Source organism: Panicum hallii, chromosome 4, assembly GCF_002211085.1.
Source record: "Panicum hallii strain FIL2 chromosome 4, PHallii_v3.1, whole genome shotgun sequence".
Taxonomy (NCBI): Eukaryota; Viridiplantae; Streptophyta; class Magnoliopsida; order Poales; family Poaceae; genus Panicum; species Panicum hallii.
Window position 1 is genome coordinate 18,248,895 of NC_038045.1, and position 17,778 is coordinate 18,266,672.

At 43.5% G+C, this 17,778-nt stretch overlaps 1 protein-coding gene across 3 annotated transcripts; it reads right to left on the bottom strand.

Moving 5' to 3' along the window:
* Positions 1 to 11,745: 11,745 nt before the first annotated feature.
* Positions 11,746 to 16,643, bottom strand: LOC112891048 (UPF0261 protein RA0729). 3 transcript variants are annotated; one of them, XM_025957947.1, is made up of 11 exons: positions 16,503 to 16,643; positions 16,272 to 16,414; positions 15,098 to 15,748; positions 14,648 to 14,854; positions 13,777 to 13,992; positions 13,492 to 13,693; positions 12,889 to 13,136; positions 12,631 to 12,809; positions 12,381 to 12,474; positions 12,221 to 12,278; positions 11,746 to 12,114 (listed from the first exon to the last, which is right to left on the bottom strand). In XM_025957947.1, the coding sequence occupies exons 1-11, from the start codon at positions 16,537 to 16,539 to the stop codon at positions 11,963 to 11,965; spliced, it is 2,187 nt and encodes a 728-aa protein (XP_025813732.1). In that variant the 5' UTR covers positions 16,540 to 16,643; the 3' UTR covers positions 11,746 to 11,962. The 3 variants fall into 3 exon arrangements, with proteins under 3 accessions (XP_025813732.1, XP_025813730.1, XP_025813733.1); XM_025957945.1 differs by having other exon boundaries at positions 12,221 to 12,474; XM_025957948.1 differs by lacking the exons at positions 16,272 to 16,414; positions 16,503 to 16,643 and adding an exon at positions 15,896 to 15,916 and having other exon boundaries at positions 12,221 to 12,474.
* Between the last annotated feature and the right edge of the window lie 1,135 nt (positions 16,644 to 17,778).

A 17,778-nucleotide genomic window follows, 5' to 3' on the forward strand; every position in this document is an offset into this window, starting at 1 on the left:
CACACAAAGGTGAGCCAGGGATTACAACAATCCACAAATTTTACATCACAGAGTTCAGCAGTAATTATTTTTAAAATTCAAGTTCAAATTCATAAATAAATACTTTCAGAGTTCAACAGTGCAGCGGAAAAAAATAAGCGGATGTTCTAACGATGATACAAGATATCATGATAAAGCCCATACATGACATCATTCAGCGCGATCATCATTGGCCGAGTACGCATCCCATTCCACCGACCAACCAGAAGGAGGAGTACATAGCCAATTCAAACTAGCAGCCATATCCTCAAAGGTCTCACCTGAAAACAACGCCACAAGCAAGGCTAAGTATACTAATACTCAGCAAGGCTTACCCGACTAGTGGTATATACTTAGCCGACTCCTAGACATGCAAGGCTTTTGGCTGAGGGTTGTTTTTGCCAAAAAGCATCTAAGAGTGAGTCCTTACTTCCAAGATTTAGCATCAAGTTCTAGTTGATTAATCATTCTAGGTAAGCAACTATCCAGATCATGCATGGTGGAAATAATTAATTAAGCATCCAACTAAATTAATCATCATCATTGTTCCTCTTCTTACTCTATGTGGTAAAAGGGTCAAGCAGTCTCAATGGCCGCGAGAAACAATCGATTCGAATTGAATTTCTAAACCTTGCAAGGCGAAACCTAAACACACGTCACGTTGTTACTCACAGAGTCACACGTGCAACTTTTCCCCTATCTTTCTGGGTTCTGGATCAGGGCCACCCCCCTCGAGTATAGAGGTCCACGAACCACGGAACGAAGCCGGGTCGTGGCTGCTCTTGTACTCACCATGTGCCCATGGGAACAAAGTCAAGAGGGTGAGGGTAAAGTCCACCCGCTGGATCAATTAGGTACCTATTTTTACACAAGTCTTAATAAGTAGAGACTAGCTTGCAGTCTAAAAATCATCCATAGTACTATCTTAGATCAAGAGATACATTTATGGGCTATTTAAAATAAGATTAATTTTAGATCAAGTTATAGTTTGTAATTGCTTATCCATCTGTGCAAAAGTTGTAGGATTCATCAAGAGGGTCACAACAAATTTAAGTTTGTATTTTTCAAATTTTCTATAATTTTGGATTGATTTTACAATTGACAGCCTCTTGAAAACAAAAGTTAACTCTAGTTATCATAGATAGGTCCCTGGATCTAGCAGAAAGGACCCTAAAAAGACCTTGGCGATTGAAATGTAGTCCCTGGGCGGGGCTGCCATGGTTGGCTGTCAAATTCCGGCGAGGAGGCTCGCCGGTGGTGAGGGGAAAGGGTTGGGGGAGCACGAGGACGGAGAGGGCTACCTGTAGGTGGCTCAGTTGGGGCTTGAGATGGCTAGAGTTGGGCTGCCCGCGAGAGCAGTGGTGCGGCGGCGTGGAGGTGGCTCGCTAGCGACCGTCCAGCAAGGTAGGGTGGTGTGGGGAAGTCGGGGAGCTTCAGGGGGCCATGGAAAACCGATTCAGGGCTTGACTCGGGAGGAAGTGGAGCGGAATGTGGGGCTCGATGGCGAGGTTGAGCGGCAAAGCTAATGGTGCGATGATGGTGGTATTCGGATGCACGTGAGCAGGGGCTTGGTGCAGCCCTTTTATAGGCGCACAAGGAAGGGGAGGAGGAGCTAGGCATGGCCGAGCTCAGGGAGGTGCGGCCGGGACAAGCCTGCTGCAAGGGCGCAGCATCGCTGGCACGTCGTGGCTCGGCCATCAGGAATCGACGGCCGCATGGGGCGCGCGTCAGGTATGGGTGGATTTGGGGCAGGGGAGGGCGATTCGGTCATGAGCCTATTGGGATCTGTCAGGGCGCTGTCCTTTGGTGTGGCTCGCCGGCAAGCATCGCTGGTCAGGTGGCCGGTAGCCGCTGCCACTCGACAGGACAGAACAGGGGAGGGAGAGAGAGGGAGAGTGAAGGAAGAGAGAGAAAGAGTGAGGGCCCGGGTTCAAATGAATTTTTCTTAAAAGTTTGCAAGGAAACTTCGAAATCTGCCAACATGAAAGTTGTAGAGAATTTGAAACTCTACGACTTTCATTTGGATCAAAGTTCATTTGAGCTTTAGTTTAGAAGTTATTTTAAATTTAAGACTACTAGGATTTGAATTCCTATTTATCTGATGTGTTTAAAATTTGAATTTGCAAATGGTGTTTGAAGTACACTTTGTAAGGTACTAAAATATGAGTGTGTTTTTTGCTACATTTTTTTTATGACAAGTTGAGCATGTATGGTTATGAACATATTTATGAAAAATCTTATATGCACACAAAAATGTACATGTATTCATAAATGAAATGCCTTATGAATTTTTCTTGTTCATTATGCATTATGATATATGCATGATCTTGTTTTAGCATTTTAAACACCTAGAGTGTTACAGCCTACCCCCTCAAAAAGAATCTCATCCCGATTTAGATAGCTTTCAGTTTCCCATGTGGCTACACTTTGGGTGGGTTTAGGAAACCGCAAAAATTTTGATTTAGATAGCTTTCGGTTTCCCATGTGGCTTCCTCTTCGGTATGATGACTCCATTGGATTTTGTACATTTTAACCACTTTCCTTCTAGCGACCCTTTCCTTTTGATCAAGAACCTTGATAGAATATTCAACATAAGACAGGTCCGGTTCTACAAATATTTCCTTTTGTTCAACAATTCCGATCGGAACTCGAATACACTTCTTGAGTTGTGAGATATGAAAGATATCATGGATGGCTACAAGTTGCGGAGGAAGTCGCACTCTATAGGCCACGTGTCCACACATTTTGTTGATTTCATAAGGACCAACACTTTGCACACCCTTGGTTGGTGAAACCCGACGGTAGACATGATCACCAACTTCAAATTGCAAAGGCTTTCTCCTTTTATCAAAATAGCTCTTTTGTCTAGACTGTGCAACTCTTAGATTCTCTTGTATTACTCTTGCTTTTTCCTCTACCTTGATTACCAAGTCTGGTCCAAATATTTTATGTTCTCCAGTTTAGGACCAACTCAAAGGAGTTCGACACCTTCGACCATACAAGGCCTCAAACGGTGCCATTTTCAAACTTGCTTGATAGCTATTGTTGTATGAGAAATCTGGTAGAGGTAAGCATTTGTCCCAACTTTTGTCATAATGGATGACACATGCTCTAAGCATGTCTTCGAGTATTTGATTTACTCTCTTGGTTGGCCCATCCGTTTAAGGATGGTAAGCTGAGCTTCGAAGCAGTTTGGTGCCAAGAGAAGCTTGTAATTGTTCCCAAAAACGTGCTACCAATTGAGCACCACGATCTGAAATAATCATCTTGGGTACTCCATGTAAGCAAATGATGCGATCGAGGTAAATCTCGGCATATTTCTTGGCAGTGTAGGTAGTGTGTACCGGAATAAAATGTGCCATTTTCGTGAATCTATCCACGATAACCCATATGGAATCGTGCTTTTGGGAGGTGTTGGGCAACCCAATAATGAAATCCATACTTATATCTTCCTATTTCCATGATGGTTTAGGCAAGGGTTGAAGTGTACCGGCTACTTTTGAGTGGCTAGCTTTAACCCTCTGACATGTGTCACATTCCGAGAAATACTTAGCAATTTCCCTTTTCATTTTAGTCCACCAAAAGTTTTGCCAAATATCTTGATACATTTTGCTTCTACCCGTGTGAATAGAGAACTTGGAAAGATGTGCCGCGTCAAAAATTTGTTTTCGGAGCTCATGATTCTTTGGAGCCACTATGCAAAGATTCAAACCATAAAACTCCATTCTTGTCTTGGCGAAAACATTTATATTTCTCCTATCCTTGAGAGAGTTTTTGCTTGATGATTTTAACACCTTCATCATGTAATTGTGCCATGATAATTCAATCGTGGAGGGTTGGTTCAATGGAAATGTGGTTTAGAGTGCCTTGGGGAATCATTTCCAGATTGAGCTTCCCCATCTCATGAAAAAGTGTTTCATTATAGAATTTCACAGTTAAGCAATGGCAATGAGATTTGCGACTGAGTGCATCCGCTACTACATTGGCTTTGCCTGGGTGATAATGCACCTCGAGATCATAATCTTTGATTAACTTCAACCATCTTCTTTGTCTCATATTCAGATCAGCTTGAGTGAAGATATATTTGAGACTTTTATGGATGGTGCAGATATTGCAATGAGTGCCCATAAGATAGTGTCCCCATATCTTTAGAGCATGAATGACAATTGCTAGCTCGAGATCATGTGTTGGATAATTCTGTTCATGAGGTTGAAGAGCTCATGAAGCGTAGGCAATGACTCGGTTATCTTGCATAAGCACACAACCAAGACATGTGTCGGATGCCTCACAATAAACATCGAATCGCTTGGTGTTATCATGTTGATCCAAGACTGGGCTGTAATCAAGTGTTCACGAAGAGTGTGGAATGCTTTTTCACTTTTCTCGCTTCTCATAAACTTCACCACTTTCTTCAACAGTTCCGTTATAGGCTTAGTAATTATGGAGAAATCTGGAATAAAGCAGCGATAATAACCAACTAAACCAAGAAAATTGCGAATCTGATGGATGGAGGTGGGAGGTTTCCATTCCATCACCTCTTGTACTTTGCCAGGATCAACGGCTATGCCTTCGCTAGAAATAGTGTGGTCCAAAAATTTTACACTAGCCAGCCAGAATTCACACTTGAAAACTTAGCATAGAGCTGATGGTCTCTAAGACGCTAGAGAACAATGTGCAGGTGCTTAGCATGATCTTCCTCATTCTTGGAACAAATAAAGATGTCATCAATAAAAACTAAAATGAACTTGTCAAGTTCGAGCATGAATACCAAACTCATAAGATATATGAAGTAGGCAGGAGCATTTGTGAGCCCGAAAGACATGACTAGGAACTCGAAGGGTCCATATTGTGTGGAGAAAGTAGTCTTAGGAATGTTACTTGGACGGATTTTAATTTGATGTTATCCATGGTGAAGGTCAATTTTTGAAAAGACTCTAGCTCCGGCTACTACGACTATATCTCCGACTGCTTCAACCACACCTTCGTCTATTTTGACTACATTTCTGACTACTTCGACTACATCTCCAACTCTTTCGACTACATCTCCAACTGCTTCAACTACACCTCTGACTGCTTCAACTACTACTATGACTACTTTGACTACATCTCTAACTGCTTCACTACATCTCCGACTACTTCGACTACAACTCCGACTGCTTTGACTACATCTCCAGCTGCTTCGACTACATCTCGGACTACGTCGACTACATCTCCTACTCCTTCGACTACATCTCCGACTGCTTCGACTACATCCCAACTCCTTCGACTACATCTCTAACTGCTTCGACTATATCTCCGTCCGCTTCAACTATATCTCCGACTTCTTCAACTAAACCTCCGACTACTACGACTACATTTTTGATGACACTGCATCTTTGACAACCTCGACTGCATCTCCGACTGCTTCAACTACATCTCTGACTACTACACCTCCGACTACTACGACTACATCTTTGACTACTACGACTACATCTTTGACTGCTTCAACTACAACTCCGACTACTACAACTACATCTTCGACTATTTCGACTACATCTCCGACTGCTTCAACTACACCTCTGACTAGTACGACTACTTCTCTATTTTGGCGATTTTTTAGCAGACCGAGCTATAGTATTTTGTCTATAAATCTGACTACAAAAGTCCAACGATGCTGAAAATTTATGAGCACCTAGATGAGGAAATTTATGACAACTTTAATATTAATCACACAGCCCAGAAATGCAAGTAAATATGGACTATAATTTAGACAAGTTTTTGCAACAGCAAATCCAGTATTTACAACCAAACCACCAAGTTCTTAACCATGGTCTACATGATTAGGGTGTTCATACGGTCGACCTGCACTCATTACAAAAGATGTACTCAATTCTTTGTTAGTCTATTACAACACTTGCCAAAAGTTAGGCTACACTATCGAGGAGTATGTGCAAAAAGTCCTCCAAGGTAGGTTATCATCTAGAAGTCGTCGAGGTTGTTGATGGACGACTCATTGCTCACGGAGCCTATCAAACACACATAGTGTGAGTGACTTGATGACCCTTCAATGAATCAAGCACTTGTTCATTTCTACATCTTGCTACTTGAAGTTTTATATTGATTCATTATGGTGTCTTTTTTTATAGTAATAGCTTGGTTGAAGCAGTTTCCTGTTGAGGTTTTCCATAAACCTCATATGTTTTCCTTAGGTTATTGAGTTTGGAGGGGCCATCCTAGATGGGAGTAGCAGCATGTGTGCATACACTTCTTTATATATGTATGTTATATTTTGAACAGATGTATAGTAATAAAAATACTTGTATGCGGTCTTTGCTCCTACTTAACAATCTCTTGTGCGGTTTTAGTTTGTAAGATATTTTATTCCTATCTATGTTATATCTAGATAGTTTATATTTTATTTCTGCGTTCTTCTTTTGTAACATTTTACTTGCTATTCTTTTTACCTATACGCTGGTAGTAACCGTAACATTGTGTTGCTATTCTTTTTACCTATATGCTGGTAGTAACTGTAACATTGTGCGGTAACATTTTAAAATATTGCTATTGTTCTCGGATGTTACAGTTACAATGTAATAAAAACTATAACTATAAGTATCTTTGTAATTGAAAATGCTTAATTCTAGCGTCTGTTTTGTTGGAGGGTCCAACTGGATCAGGACGGATTATCTAGTTAGACACATGTTTGGTTGAGAGTTTATATAGGTTGGATTCAATCCATGTAGGAATATTTCCATCCGACGCGGGTTGGATTGGTAAAAAAAGAAGGGACCAACTCGACCTAGTTGGACGCCGTCGCACCTCCGTCTCCCTCGGACGGCGTGGGACAGGGGCGGCGCACGGGCGGGCGGCGCGGGACGGGCGCCGCACTCCGGCGCAGGGCAGGCGGTGCCCAGACGGGCTGCGGGTGAGCAATGAGCGGAGGCCAAGCTCGCGGCGGCGGCGGCCAAGATTTGCGGAGCAGCAGCGCGGGCGGGCTTCGTGGAGGGGGTCGAAGTAGGAGCTCGAGCGGAGGGCGGAGGAGCGGCGCGCGTCGGGGCGAGCTCGGCCGGCGGCCACTAGCTCGAGCGGAGGAGCGGTGCGCTGCGGGATGGTCCGCGGCCAGCTCGAGTAGAGGAGCGGCACGCGGGACATCTGGCTCGGGGCGGCAGGGCGAGCTCTGGCAGAGAAGCGAGTCGCGCGGGGGGAGCGAGGCACGGCCGGCTCAGGCGGAGGGGCGGCGTGGCAGGGCAAGCTTAGCCCACGGCTGCCGGCTCGGGCAGAAGAGGGATGAACGGCGGTGGTAGCTTGGCCCGCGGTGGCCGGCATGTGCGGAGGAGTGGCACGGCGGGGCCAACTCGGCCCGCGGCAGCCGGTTTGGGCGGAGCAGCGGCACGTTGGTGGAGGAGCTGAGTGCACGGCAGCGTTGCTTGGTGTGAGGAAGGAGATGAGGTGTATAAGAAAAAAAAAGGATGACGATGACAAGCAGGTCCCACATACTACTGTTGCTAACCATGTGAAATGGACATACATCCTATCTCTACAAATCTCTCCAACTAAATAAAAAATTAGATTCAACCTAACCCTCCAACCACACGCTATATTATATGGGTCGGACCCAACCCAGATAACTGGTATGGACCCAACCTAACCTACGTGGTCCCTAAAGCAAACACATACCTAGTAACTGGGCCCTAGGTGAGGCAAAACCCAGGCAAGGCTGGGTCCAGCAACCAGCAGCCCACCACACACCACCTTCTTTCTTCTCCCATCTGGCGGCTACACGAACCAAGCACGCGCGGCGAGATTGCTCGCTAGCTTCGCGCTGAATGTCGCCACACCAGCCGAATCTAGAACTAATGTCTAAAGATTGAGGTGGACATAATCCATCTCAAGCATACTTCTCCATAGTAATGCAAGTTATGCATTTTTTAGTTGCTGCGATTAATTGTTTAGATTTTAGTCTATATTTTCTGACTACTTCCTCCATTTATAAGTTGTTTTAACTTTCATAGATACATGGTTATGATTTTTTATCTAAGTGCATAGAAAATATTATGTATTGATGCATAACTTTGACAACAACAACAACAACTTAGCCTTTTTGTCCCAAGCAAGTTGGGGTAGGCTAGAGATGAAACCCACAGAAAACAAGAATAACAAACACAAAAAGGGTACAAGTCAAAGGAAGAGTTAGGGGTTAAACAAAAAGTAACAAAGGTCACGGTTCAGATACGTTAATTGCTAATCTCCAAGCGCTCCTATCCCTAACTAATTTCTTAGCGATATTCTACTCGTTAAGGTCTCTCTTGACCGTCTCGTCCCAAGTTAGTCTAGGTCTACCTCTACCTCTCCTTACATTATCGCCCCGCTTTAAAACTCCACTACGCACCGGCGCCTCGGGAGGCCTCCGTTGTACATGTCCAAACCATCTCAACCGATGTTGAATCAACTTCTCCTCGATAGGTGCCACCCTGACCCTATCTCGAATCTCTTCGTTCCGGACTCTATCCTTTCTTGTATGCCCGCAGAACCAACGCAGCATACGCATCTCTGCTACACTCAGTTGCTGGACATGTCGCCTTTTTGTAGGCCAACATTCAGCACCGTATAGCATCACCGGGCGAATCGCCGTCCTATAGAACTTACCTTTTAGCCTCTGTGGCACCTTCTTGTCACAGAGGACGCCAGAAGTCTACCGCCACTTCAACCAACCAGCTGAAATTCTATGCCTAACATCTTCATCAATGTCTCCATCTTTCTGAAGCATTGATCCTATATACCGAAAAGTATCCTTCTTGGCCACCACTTGACCTTCAAGACTAACGTCCCCATCCTCATGCCTAGTCGGGCTAAAGTCGCACATCATATACTCGGTCTTGGTCCTACTCAGTCTGAACCCCCTCGACTCTAACGAGTGTCTCCACAGCTCCAACTTCATATTAACCCCTACCCTACTGTCGTCAACTAGCACCACATCATCAGCAAAGAGCATACACCAAGGGATATCACCCTGTATGTCCCTTGTGACCTCATCCATCACCAAAGCAAATAGATAAGGGCTCAATGCTGACACCTGATGTAGTCCTATTTTAATTGGAAAGTCACTGGTATCGCCATCACATGTTCGAACACAAGTCATCGCATCCTTATACATATCCTTGATGAGGGTAATATACTTAGTTGGGACGTTGTGTTTTTCCAAGGCCCACCACATGACGTCTCTCGGTACTTTGTCATACGCCTTCTCTAGGTCAATAAAGACCATGTGTAAGTCCTTCTTCTCCTCTCTATATCTCCTCATCAACTGTCGTACTAAGAAAATCGCCTCCATGGTCGACCTCCCAGGCATAAACCCAAACTGGTTTTGGGTCACCCTTGTCAATCTTCTTAGGCGATGCTCGATAACCCTCTCCCAAAGCTTCATCGTATGGCTCATCAGCTTAATCCCCCAGTAGTTAGTACAACTTTGAACATCTCCCTTGTTCTTGAAGATCGGTACTAATATACTTCTCCTCCATTCCTCCGGCATCTTGTTTGACCGAAAAATTAGGTTAAAAAGCTTAGTTAACCATACTACCGCCCTCTCGCCCAAGCATCTCCACACCTCAATGGGGATGCCATCAGGACCCATCGCTTTACCTCTCTTCATCCTCTTCAAAGCCTCCCCGATCTCTGCCTCCTGAATCCTCCTCACAAAGCGTCTGTTGGTATCATCAGATGAGTCATCCAACTCGAAGGTAGGACCCTCATTTTCCCCATTAAACAACTTGTCGAAGTATTCTCGCCATCTGTCCTTGATCTCCTCATCCTTCACCAGAAGTCGATCTGTCCCATCCTTGATGCATTTGATTTGGTTTATGTCCCTTGTCTTCCTCTCACGGGTCCTAACGATCCTATAAATATCCTTCTCTCCTTCCTTCGTACCTAGCCGTTGATAAAGGTCATCAAAAGCCTGACCTTTCACTACACTTACAGCTCGCTTTGCAGACCTCTTCGCTAATCTATAGCCCTCGATGTTGGTTGCGCTCTTGTCGAGATGAAGGCGTTTGAAACACTCCTTCTTCTCCTTCATAGCCCTTTGCACCTCGTCATTCCACCACCAAGTCTCTTTCACTTCTTGCTTGCCTCCCCTACTCACACCAAACACTTCTGAGGCCACCTTCCGACCACATGTCACCATCTTTAGCCACATATCATCTACATCTGTTCCTTCTTCCCAAGGCCCCTCGCCTAGCATCCTCTCCTTAAACGTTTGTGCCTCTTCCCCTCTAAGCTTCCACCACTTCGTTCTCGCAATCTTGGCACGTTTGTCCCGGTGGGCACGTACCCGAAAATGAAAATCCGCCACCACAAGCTTGTGTTGGGGGACAACACACTCCCCAAGTATCACCTTACAATCTAAGCATGCACGTCTATCCTCTCTCCTAGCAAGGATAAAGTCGATTTGGCTCGAGTATTGTCCACTATGGAAAGTCACTGGATGGGATTCCCTCTTTCTAAATAAGGTATTCGCTAACAGCAGGTCGTAGGCCATATCCGAAACCCCCGTGTACTCGCTCATATCCGACATTAGTCGCTCCCACATGACCATTGAGGTCTCCTCCTATGAAGAGCTTCTCACTGATAGACGCAGTACTAACCATGCTATCAAGGTCTTCCCAAAACTGACTCTTGGAACTCTCACTAAGACCTACCTGAGGGGCATAGGCACTTATCACATTCAGAACCAAATCTCCAATGACCAACCGCACTAGGATAATCTGGTCGCCTTGTCTCCTAACATCTACAACTCTATCCTTAAGGCTCTTATCGATCAAGATGTCTACACCATTCCTACCCAAAGTTATCCCCGTGTACCAGAGCTTGAAGCCAGAACCCTCCACCTCCTTCGCCTTCTGGCCCTTCCATTTAGTCTCCTGCACGCATAGAATATTTACACGCCTCCTAATTGCTACATCGACTATTTCCCTTAACTTACTTGTTAGAGACCCTACGTTCCAACTACCTAGACGAATCCTAATTGGCTCGGCTAGCTTCCTTACCCTTCGTACCTGTCGAGAGAAATGCGAAGACCCTTGCTCATTTTTCACTACACCCGGGCGCAGATGTAGCGCGCCACAGAGGCTGCGATGACCCGACCCTTGCTCACTTATCATCGTACCCGGATCACGATACGACGCGCCCCTGAGGGGATGACAACCCGGCCCTTGCCCATTTAACACCACACCCGGGTTCCGATGTAGCGTGTCGCTAAGAGGGTTACGCCCCAACGAATTTCTTATAGGTTTCATTTCCATTTGAGTGGCTGCTTTTTTTTACGCTAGTTCGTCAGACCTAACACAACCCTCCATATTTTCTCATTGCGGGCTTGGGACCGGCAAAGGCAGTGTTTATTGATACATAACTTTATTTTCTTTTTATTTCCATGTGCATGAACCAAACCATATATTTGATAGAAAATACAGTAGCAGTTCTTTTTATCTCCTTATGAATATTAAAATGAGAAACGAGATGAGACATGACAATCATTCTTATGTAATGAAGAATCCTTCAGAAAAATCCTGATAAAAATGGCATGTAACCATTCCATTCTTGTCGATGCTCATAAGAAAAAAAGCATTATTTATGAAATTTATATTCGTCAAATAAAAGAACCAAGAACCTGAAGATGCAATTCTTTTTTTTGTTGGCATCATTCTTTTATAATTTTTACATAGCGTGTCCTCTAAGAACGAACAGCTATACAGCTTAGGCAAAGGAATATTCATTATCCTTCATGGTCAAGTTGCAACAAGAAAGGTACATTGGAAATAATTTACATAATACAACATAGTTACAAAAGCCGAGCTTTCAGAGAAGCCAACATAGCAAGGCAGGTTGAATGACAGAAACATCTGCGGAGTGTTCCGAAAGATCAACAACAGTCATGGTCATTCCTGTAAATCACACCTGTAAACGACAATTTTCATTTTAAGGAAATTCGTTTGTATTGCCTCATAGTGTTTGTGACAGCTTGCTCCACTGGCAGTCTTTCCATACTTGATGCACCATAGAATCCATGGACCCTGTTAGTATTCTTTAAGATGAACTCTGCTTCTTGTGGGCCAGAAATTGGACCTAAGAAATCGTGCATGCGAGTTAGTTATTTGCACAACGAAAAGCATCACAAAGGAGCACCAAGAACAATATATAGCAAGAGGCCTCCAGAAAATAGTAAGTGTACCTCCGTGACAGAGAACAATTATATCAGGATTAATCCTAAGTGCTGCATCTGCAATGGCCTGAACACGTACAGCACTGTCATCTAATGCGACAGCTGTCTTTGCCCCGATAGACCCTGCAGTTGTCAGACCCATATGTGCCACTATGATATGAGCTCCTACCTTGGCCATGGCAGCAGCTTCTTCTGGATTGAAAGCATATGGTGTAGTAAGGAAACCCATGTTATGTGCCCTTGAGATCATCTCCACTTCCAGACTAACAAAGAATAAGATCAAGTTAATACAACATATAATAATTGTGTCCTTTCCTTATGTGAAAATTCAAAGAGGTGCTCAGACGATAACTCATGATAATATTAGTAAAGCATGGAGAGGATGCAGTTCCCAAATTTAGGACGTGATGAACTTATACCTGTAGCCCATTCCAGTTTCCTCCAAGTTCTGTCTAAAATTCCCATCAAACAGACCAACTGTTGGGAAGTTTTGTACACCACAAAATCCAATGTTTTCTAGTTGCTTAAGAAAGTATTCCATTCTACGGAACGGATCAGTAGCACAAACCCCAGCAAGAACTGGAACTCCTTTAACCACCTAAATTTAGATCATATATCAATAGTTGGCCACAATAAAGTTGACAAACATAGGAACAGTTGGGTTCTAAACTACTTACAGGCAACACTTCATTGGCCATCTCAAGTACAATGGCATTTGCATCAGCAAATGGCAAGAGCCCCGCCAGTGAGCCCCTTCCAGCCATTCGAAACCGTCCAGAGTTGTACACCACTATAAGATCAACCCCACCAGCTTCTTCAAACTTTGCAGATATGCCTGTGCCAGCACCAGCTCCGATAACTGGAATACCCTCAGTGATGTATTGTTTTAGTTTATTTAGTATCGACCTGGTCTTCTGCAGTGTTTCTGTCCGCACAGAAATCTATCCATTAGACATCCTAGTTTTACGAAACATGACAAGGCCACAAAAGGAATCTAGCGATTATCTATTCCGCCATAGTTGGTTACTGGTATTATAAGAAACTTATGAATGTATGAAGATGCCTATTATAGTATTGTGTACTAGGGTTACTGTGTGGTTTCTACGTTTTGCTAGTGATTTCATTGGTTCACACCAATTAATGAGTGCATATTTGTCCATGCACTTGATAGCATACTATTGTAACCCTGAAACAAGTTTTAAGTGACAGTCATATTCACAGTGAGGGCATATGAGGTGCAAATAGAATCAGAATCCTCTGGGGATTAAATCATAGCTAACCTGGATTTGCATCTGGAAAATCCACAGGAGGTCTCCATATAATGGATTTATCTGAACTTTTCTGTCCTGAACTGGATTTTTTTTTCTTCCCATCTTGCTGAGGTTGGGCCTTACTAGAGGCTTTTACATCCATACCCAAGAATGCATCTACCAATGCATTTGCAAATTCAGGATCATTTATGTGATAAGGAAGCAGCTTCACCTGTCCAAAAGCCAACAAACTCAGTTCATCTATAGGCACCCTAAAGATTCATTGGCATTGATAATTATGAAATGTGGTGTAACCTCTCGGATGTCATTTCTCTGTATAAGGGTGTTTAATTCACCCAATAGTGTCGACGTAGCTTCTGGATCATAGAATGGCATTCCTGGAGCATCTATTGCAGATATGCCCTTCTGGGGAAGGCAAACAGTAACTTTGGATGAAGATTTGTTTATCTTATCAGCAATGAACTTAGCAAATTTCTTGTTCTCTTCCACAGTCGTCCGCATCAATGAAACCTTCAATAGTTACACGGTTGTTAGTGATGGTATGAGAAATAGAACATGTACAAAGTTCTTGGAAATAACTGAATATAGAAGTGCAAAGGCAAGTTCATGTGCATAGATCTTGTAGCCAGTCATGCGATGTTTATGTTTTAACAGTTGCTCTAGGCAGTGCTTGTAAGTTTTAGATTTTACTCCTTAAGAAATTGCACCTAGCTAGGAGAGCCAATAAGACAATCGGCATGCATTTGTAAGAAGAACACCCTTATGGTTTATCTAACATCATTCTGCATAGCCAAATCCATAAAGAAACTCCTGTGGTGGCAAAGCACCATGCATGGAAATTTATGGGGGGAAGTTCAAAGATGCTTCCACTGATCCCCAGATGGAAGTCCATTAGGACATTGACACAGTCTACAATAAGATACTTTGACTAGTCATATTTTAAAAAGTATATTATTCCAAATAGAAAAGAGTTATAAATTATGAAAATATTTTCATGATAAATCCAGTGACATCATCATTATGTTGTCAATCCAAATGATTGTTTAGCTATTGATGGTCAATGCTAAAAATGTTCGACTTACGAAAAACGTAAATGGACTCATATTCGGGATCAGGGCTAATAAAAAATTGACTGTAAGCAATTGAGAGGTATTGATATACTAACCTGCTCATTGTGAACATGGATCTTTCTGTCTGCAAAAGCAGGAGGAATTGTATCTCGAGATCCAAAGTTAACCATATCCAAGGCTCCAACACTAAGAACAAGAGGGATCTTATTATCTATAATTGCATCAAACCTGGATTCATCACAAGCCATGACACCGCCTACAATATAGTCTGCAACTTCTGTTGTCGTTGCATCCAATACACCCTATATGCATTCAAAAAGAAGTAATATGAGAAAGTCCACAAACATGAAAAAGATAAATGAATAGCTGAATCTGAGGCACTATGTTCACCAGGAAAGTTCAGACATTACAAAACACAGATTGGAGATGAACTAAAATAAATAGCAATCCTATCCTAACAAGATTGATATGAGTACTGGGCAGAAAAAACAGAATAGAACTACCATTGCATGGAGACAAACTGTAAAGAGTCAAGAAAGCATTACCTGTATGAAACCACCCCTAACTAGTTCTTCCATTGCTTTGCCTCCTACACCAGTGGCATGGAATACAAGTGTCTCATACCCTTCTTTGTTCAGTCTATCCTTGACCGCATTTACGCATGGTGTTGTAACGCCAAACATAGTAATACCAATAGTTGGCTTCGTTGCAGTTTCATCAGACTCATTGGATGCCAATAAGATTCCATGTACCATCCCAGCAAAAGCTGCAGCAGCATTGGACAATATAACACGGCTGACACTGTTTATTCCGCATATATCAACAACTGAAGGAAACAATACCAAGTCAGATGTTCCAACATAAGGCGTGGTGTGACCACTAGCAACAGTAGATACAATAAGCTTAGGCACTCCAAGTGGCAATGATCTCAGAGCAGAAGCAATTAGTGCTGTTCCTCCACTGCCTCCTAAACCAACAGCACCCACCAGGGTACCACTGTCATATCTTTTTTTCAGAAAGCTCTGAAGAGCCTTTGACACAAGTGATATAGCTTCGCCTCTGTCATCTGGAAGATTATGTTGGTCAACATCCATAAGACATGAAAGAACTGTATTTCTCGGGATAAACGTGACGTCTTTAAGATCATGTGCTGTTGTCTTTTCAGTTGTGGAGACATCCACTATGCTCACTTGAACCTGCAATACCATCCGAGTCTAATGAAACCAAAGAACCAATAAACAATAATATAGCTCTATCAAGCATGGTCACTTTCAGTAGAGAATTCCTTCACTAGAATAAGATGCTACAAATGCCAACAATATTGCATTTCCTTATGGAGGTACCTCAATTAGCACCTTCTTGTTGGGAGCTGTTTCACCCTTTTACACCAAAACTCAACACTACAAACTACACCTTGCAGAATAGAATAAGAGGCATATTACTACTTTTGCAAGTTGCAAGCATACTATTTGACCAACTCCATCCGTGAATCCCAGATAATGCCCCATCAGGCAGAGGACCGACTGAAAAGAATGGCTACCATCCCGTTTAATTTCATACTGTGGCCGTCGAGAATTGTAAAACTACACTATTTCAGGAAATGGGGGCAATGTTAGGAGTAACACTGGCCGCAGCCAATTTTTAACCCTCTCATACTCCTAAATGCTGCAGGGGGACCGGAGGAGGAAAAGGCAACGCAAAGGCTGTGCACGGATATACCTTGGGGTCAGAGCCAGTGGCGGCAAGGGCAGAGCGGAGTCTGGCGGCGAGGAAGAGCAGCTCCTCCAGCTTGGTATCCGCCGTCCCGATGCAGAGTACCTCCATTTCTTCCCAGCCGCAGCGGAGCGGAGAGGGCGAGATCTCTTGGGGGCGGAGCAAGCGGCAGTGCGTGCGTTAGTTAAGAAGTGAGCTGCTGATGTTGAGGGGCGACTTGATGAAATCGACTCGCACCTGCCGGGACGATTTCCCGCAGCACGCCACGCTGCATCGCGCGTCATCAGGGGACACGCGGGGGAGGGTGATCCGCTGGGATCGAAGTACGTCGTCTCTTGACACTTGAGATTCTGTCTTCTCCACCGTGAAATAATTAAATAAGCGTAAAAGGTATATCTTTTATAAAACAGGAAAGGAGTTCGACTACTGATTATATATTATTAAAACCCAAGCAAACAAAAGGGGTACAGCCACTAGTTTTACAGGAAACAAAGAAAAAACAAAAAAGATGAAAAATATTACAATAAGGCTTCTAGCCATTGGGAAAGGAGGGGTTTATGAATAGCTTTTGCTCGTAGAATAATTAGAGCAAATTCTATCTTCAAATGCCTCAAACATTGCTTTGCTGAAAGAAGGATACCTTTGAGTGAGCGTACAAAACGAGGTAGCTCTCCTGGAATCGAAGGAGTAACAAATCGATTCTTACTTCGACGATCTTCTCATCTTCTCCTGATGGCCTCCTCTTCTCCAACAATGACAGCTTTAGCAAAACCCCCATTAGTTAAGGTTTGGGTTTAGGTTTAGGTTTCGAGCTAAGAAGGGATACGTGGTTTCGGAATCTAAAGGAATACCGGGGGTAGCCGTCGGACTGGTGGTGATGGTCTGTGGGCGGGAGGGCAAGCAACGAGGGTTGTGTCTGAAAGACCCTCTAGTAGTGATGCCGAGATACATGGCAGACTCCTTGCTAAGACCTAGAGTGAAGTGTTGCAAAGATATATGGTTAGATATAGAGGAGTATGAGTCGGAATGGATTAATGTTGAGAAATTGGCCCATGCTACACCAATAGATTCCCTCTCATCTTGCTGTAAGTTGAGAATTTTCCTTCATAAGGCAACGATAGGGGATATGGGAAAAAACGCAAGACAAAACCTATCTCTAAGGTTATCCAAATCACACCATTCATATTTCCCCACGGTATGTGTGTACGATCATTTCACCCCTTCTGTAAGATAGAAGCGGAACAACTTTTAACTTCATAGTTTCTTATGTCATACCTGAAATCATCAAACACGAGCCCATTTGCTCAAACTCTCGAAAGTGATCATACGGATTTTCGTTATCACATCCAAAGAAGGATTGCTCCCGAACCATGGCGATAGAGTTCACAGATGGATGTGAGAATTGGTTTTGAAGAATGTGGTGGATCATGGAATTCACCCTTTAGGGCAGAGAGTTTTTGGATAGATGGCTGCTCCATAATAGAGGGGGTATAGGGAAGAAAGAAAGAAAGAA

Coding starts and splice junctions, on each gene's coding strand:
- LOC112891048 (XM_025957945.1), bottom strand. CDS start 16,539: ATGCAGCGTGGCGTGCTGCGGGAAATCGTCCCGGCAG. Junction 15,749..16,271: donor CCACTGGCTCTGACCCCAAG/GTATATCCGTGC, acceptor ATGGTATTGCAG/GTTCAAGTGAGCATAGTGGA. Junction 13,137..13,491: donor TTTTCCAGATGCAAATCCAG/GTTAGCTATGAT, acceptor CTGTGCGGACAG/AAACACTGCAGAAGACCAGG.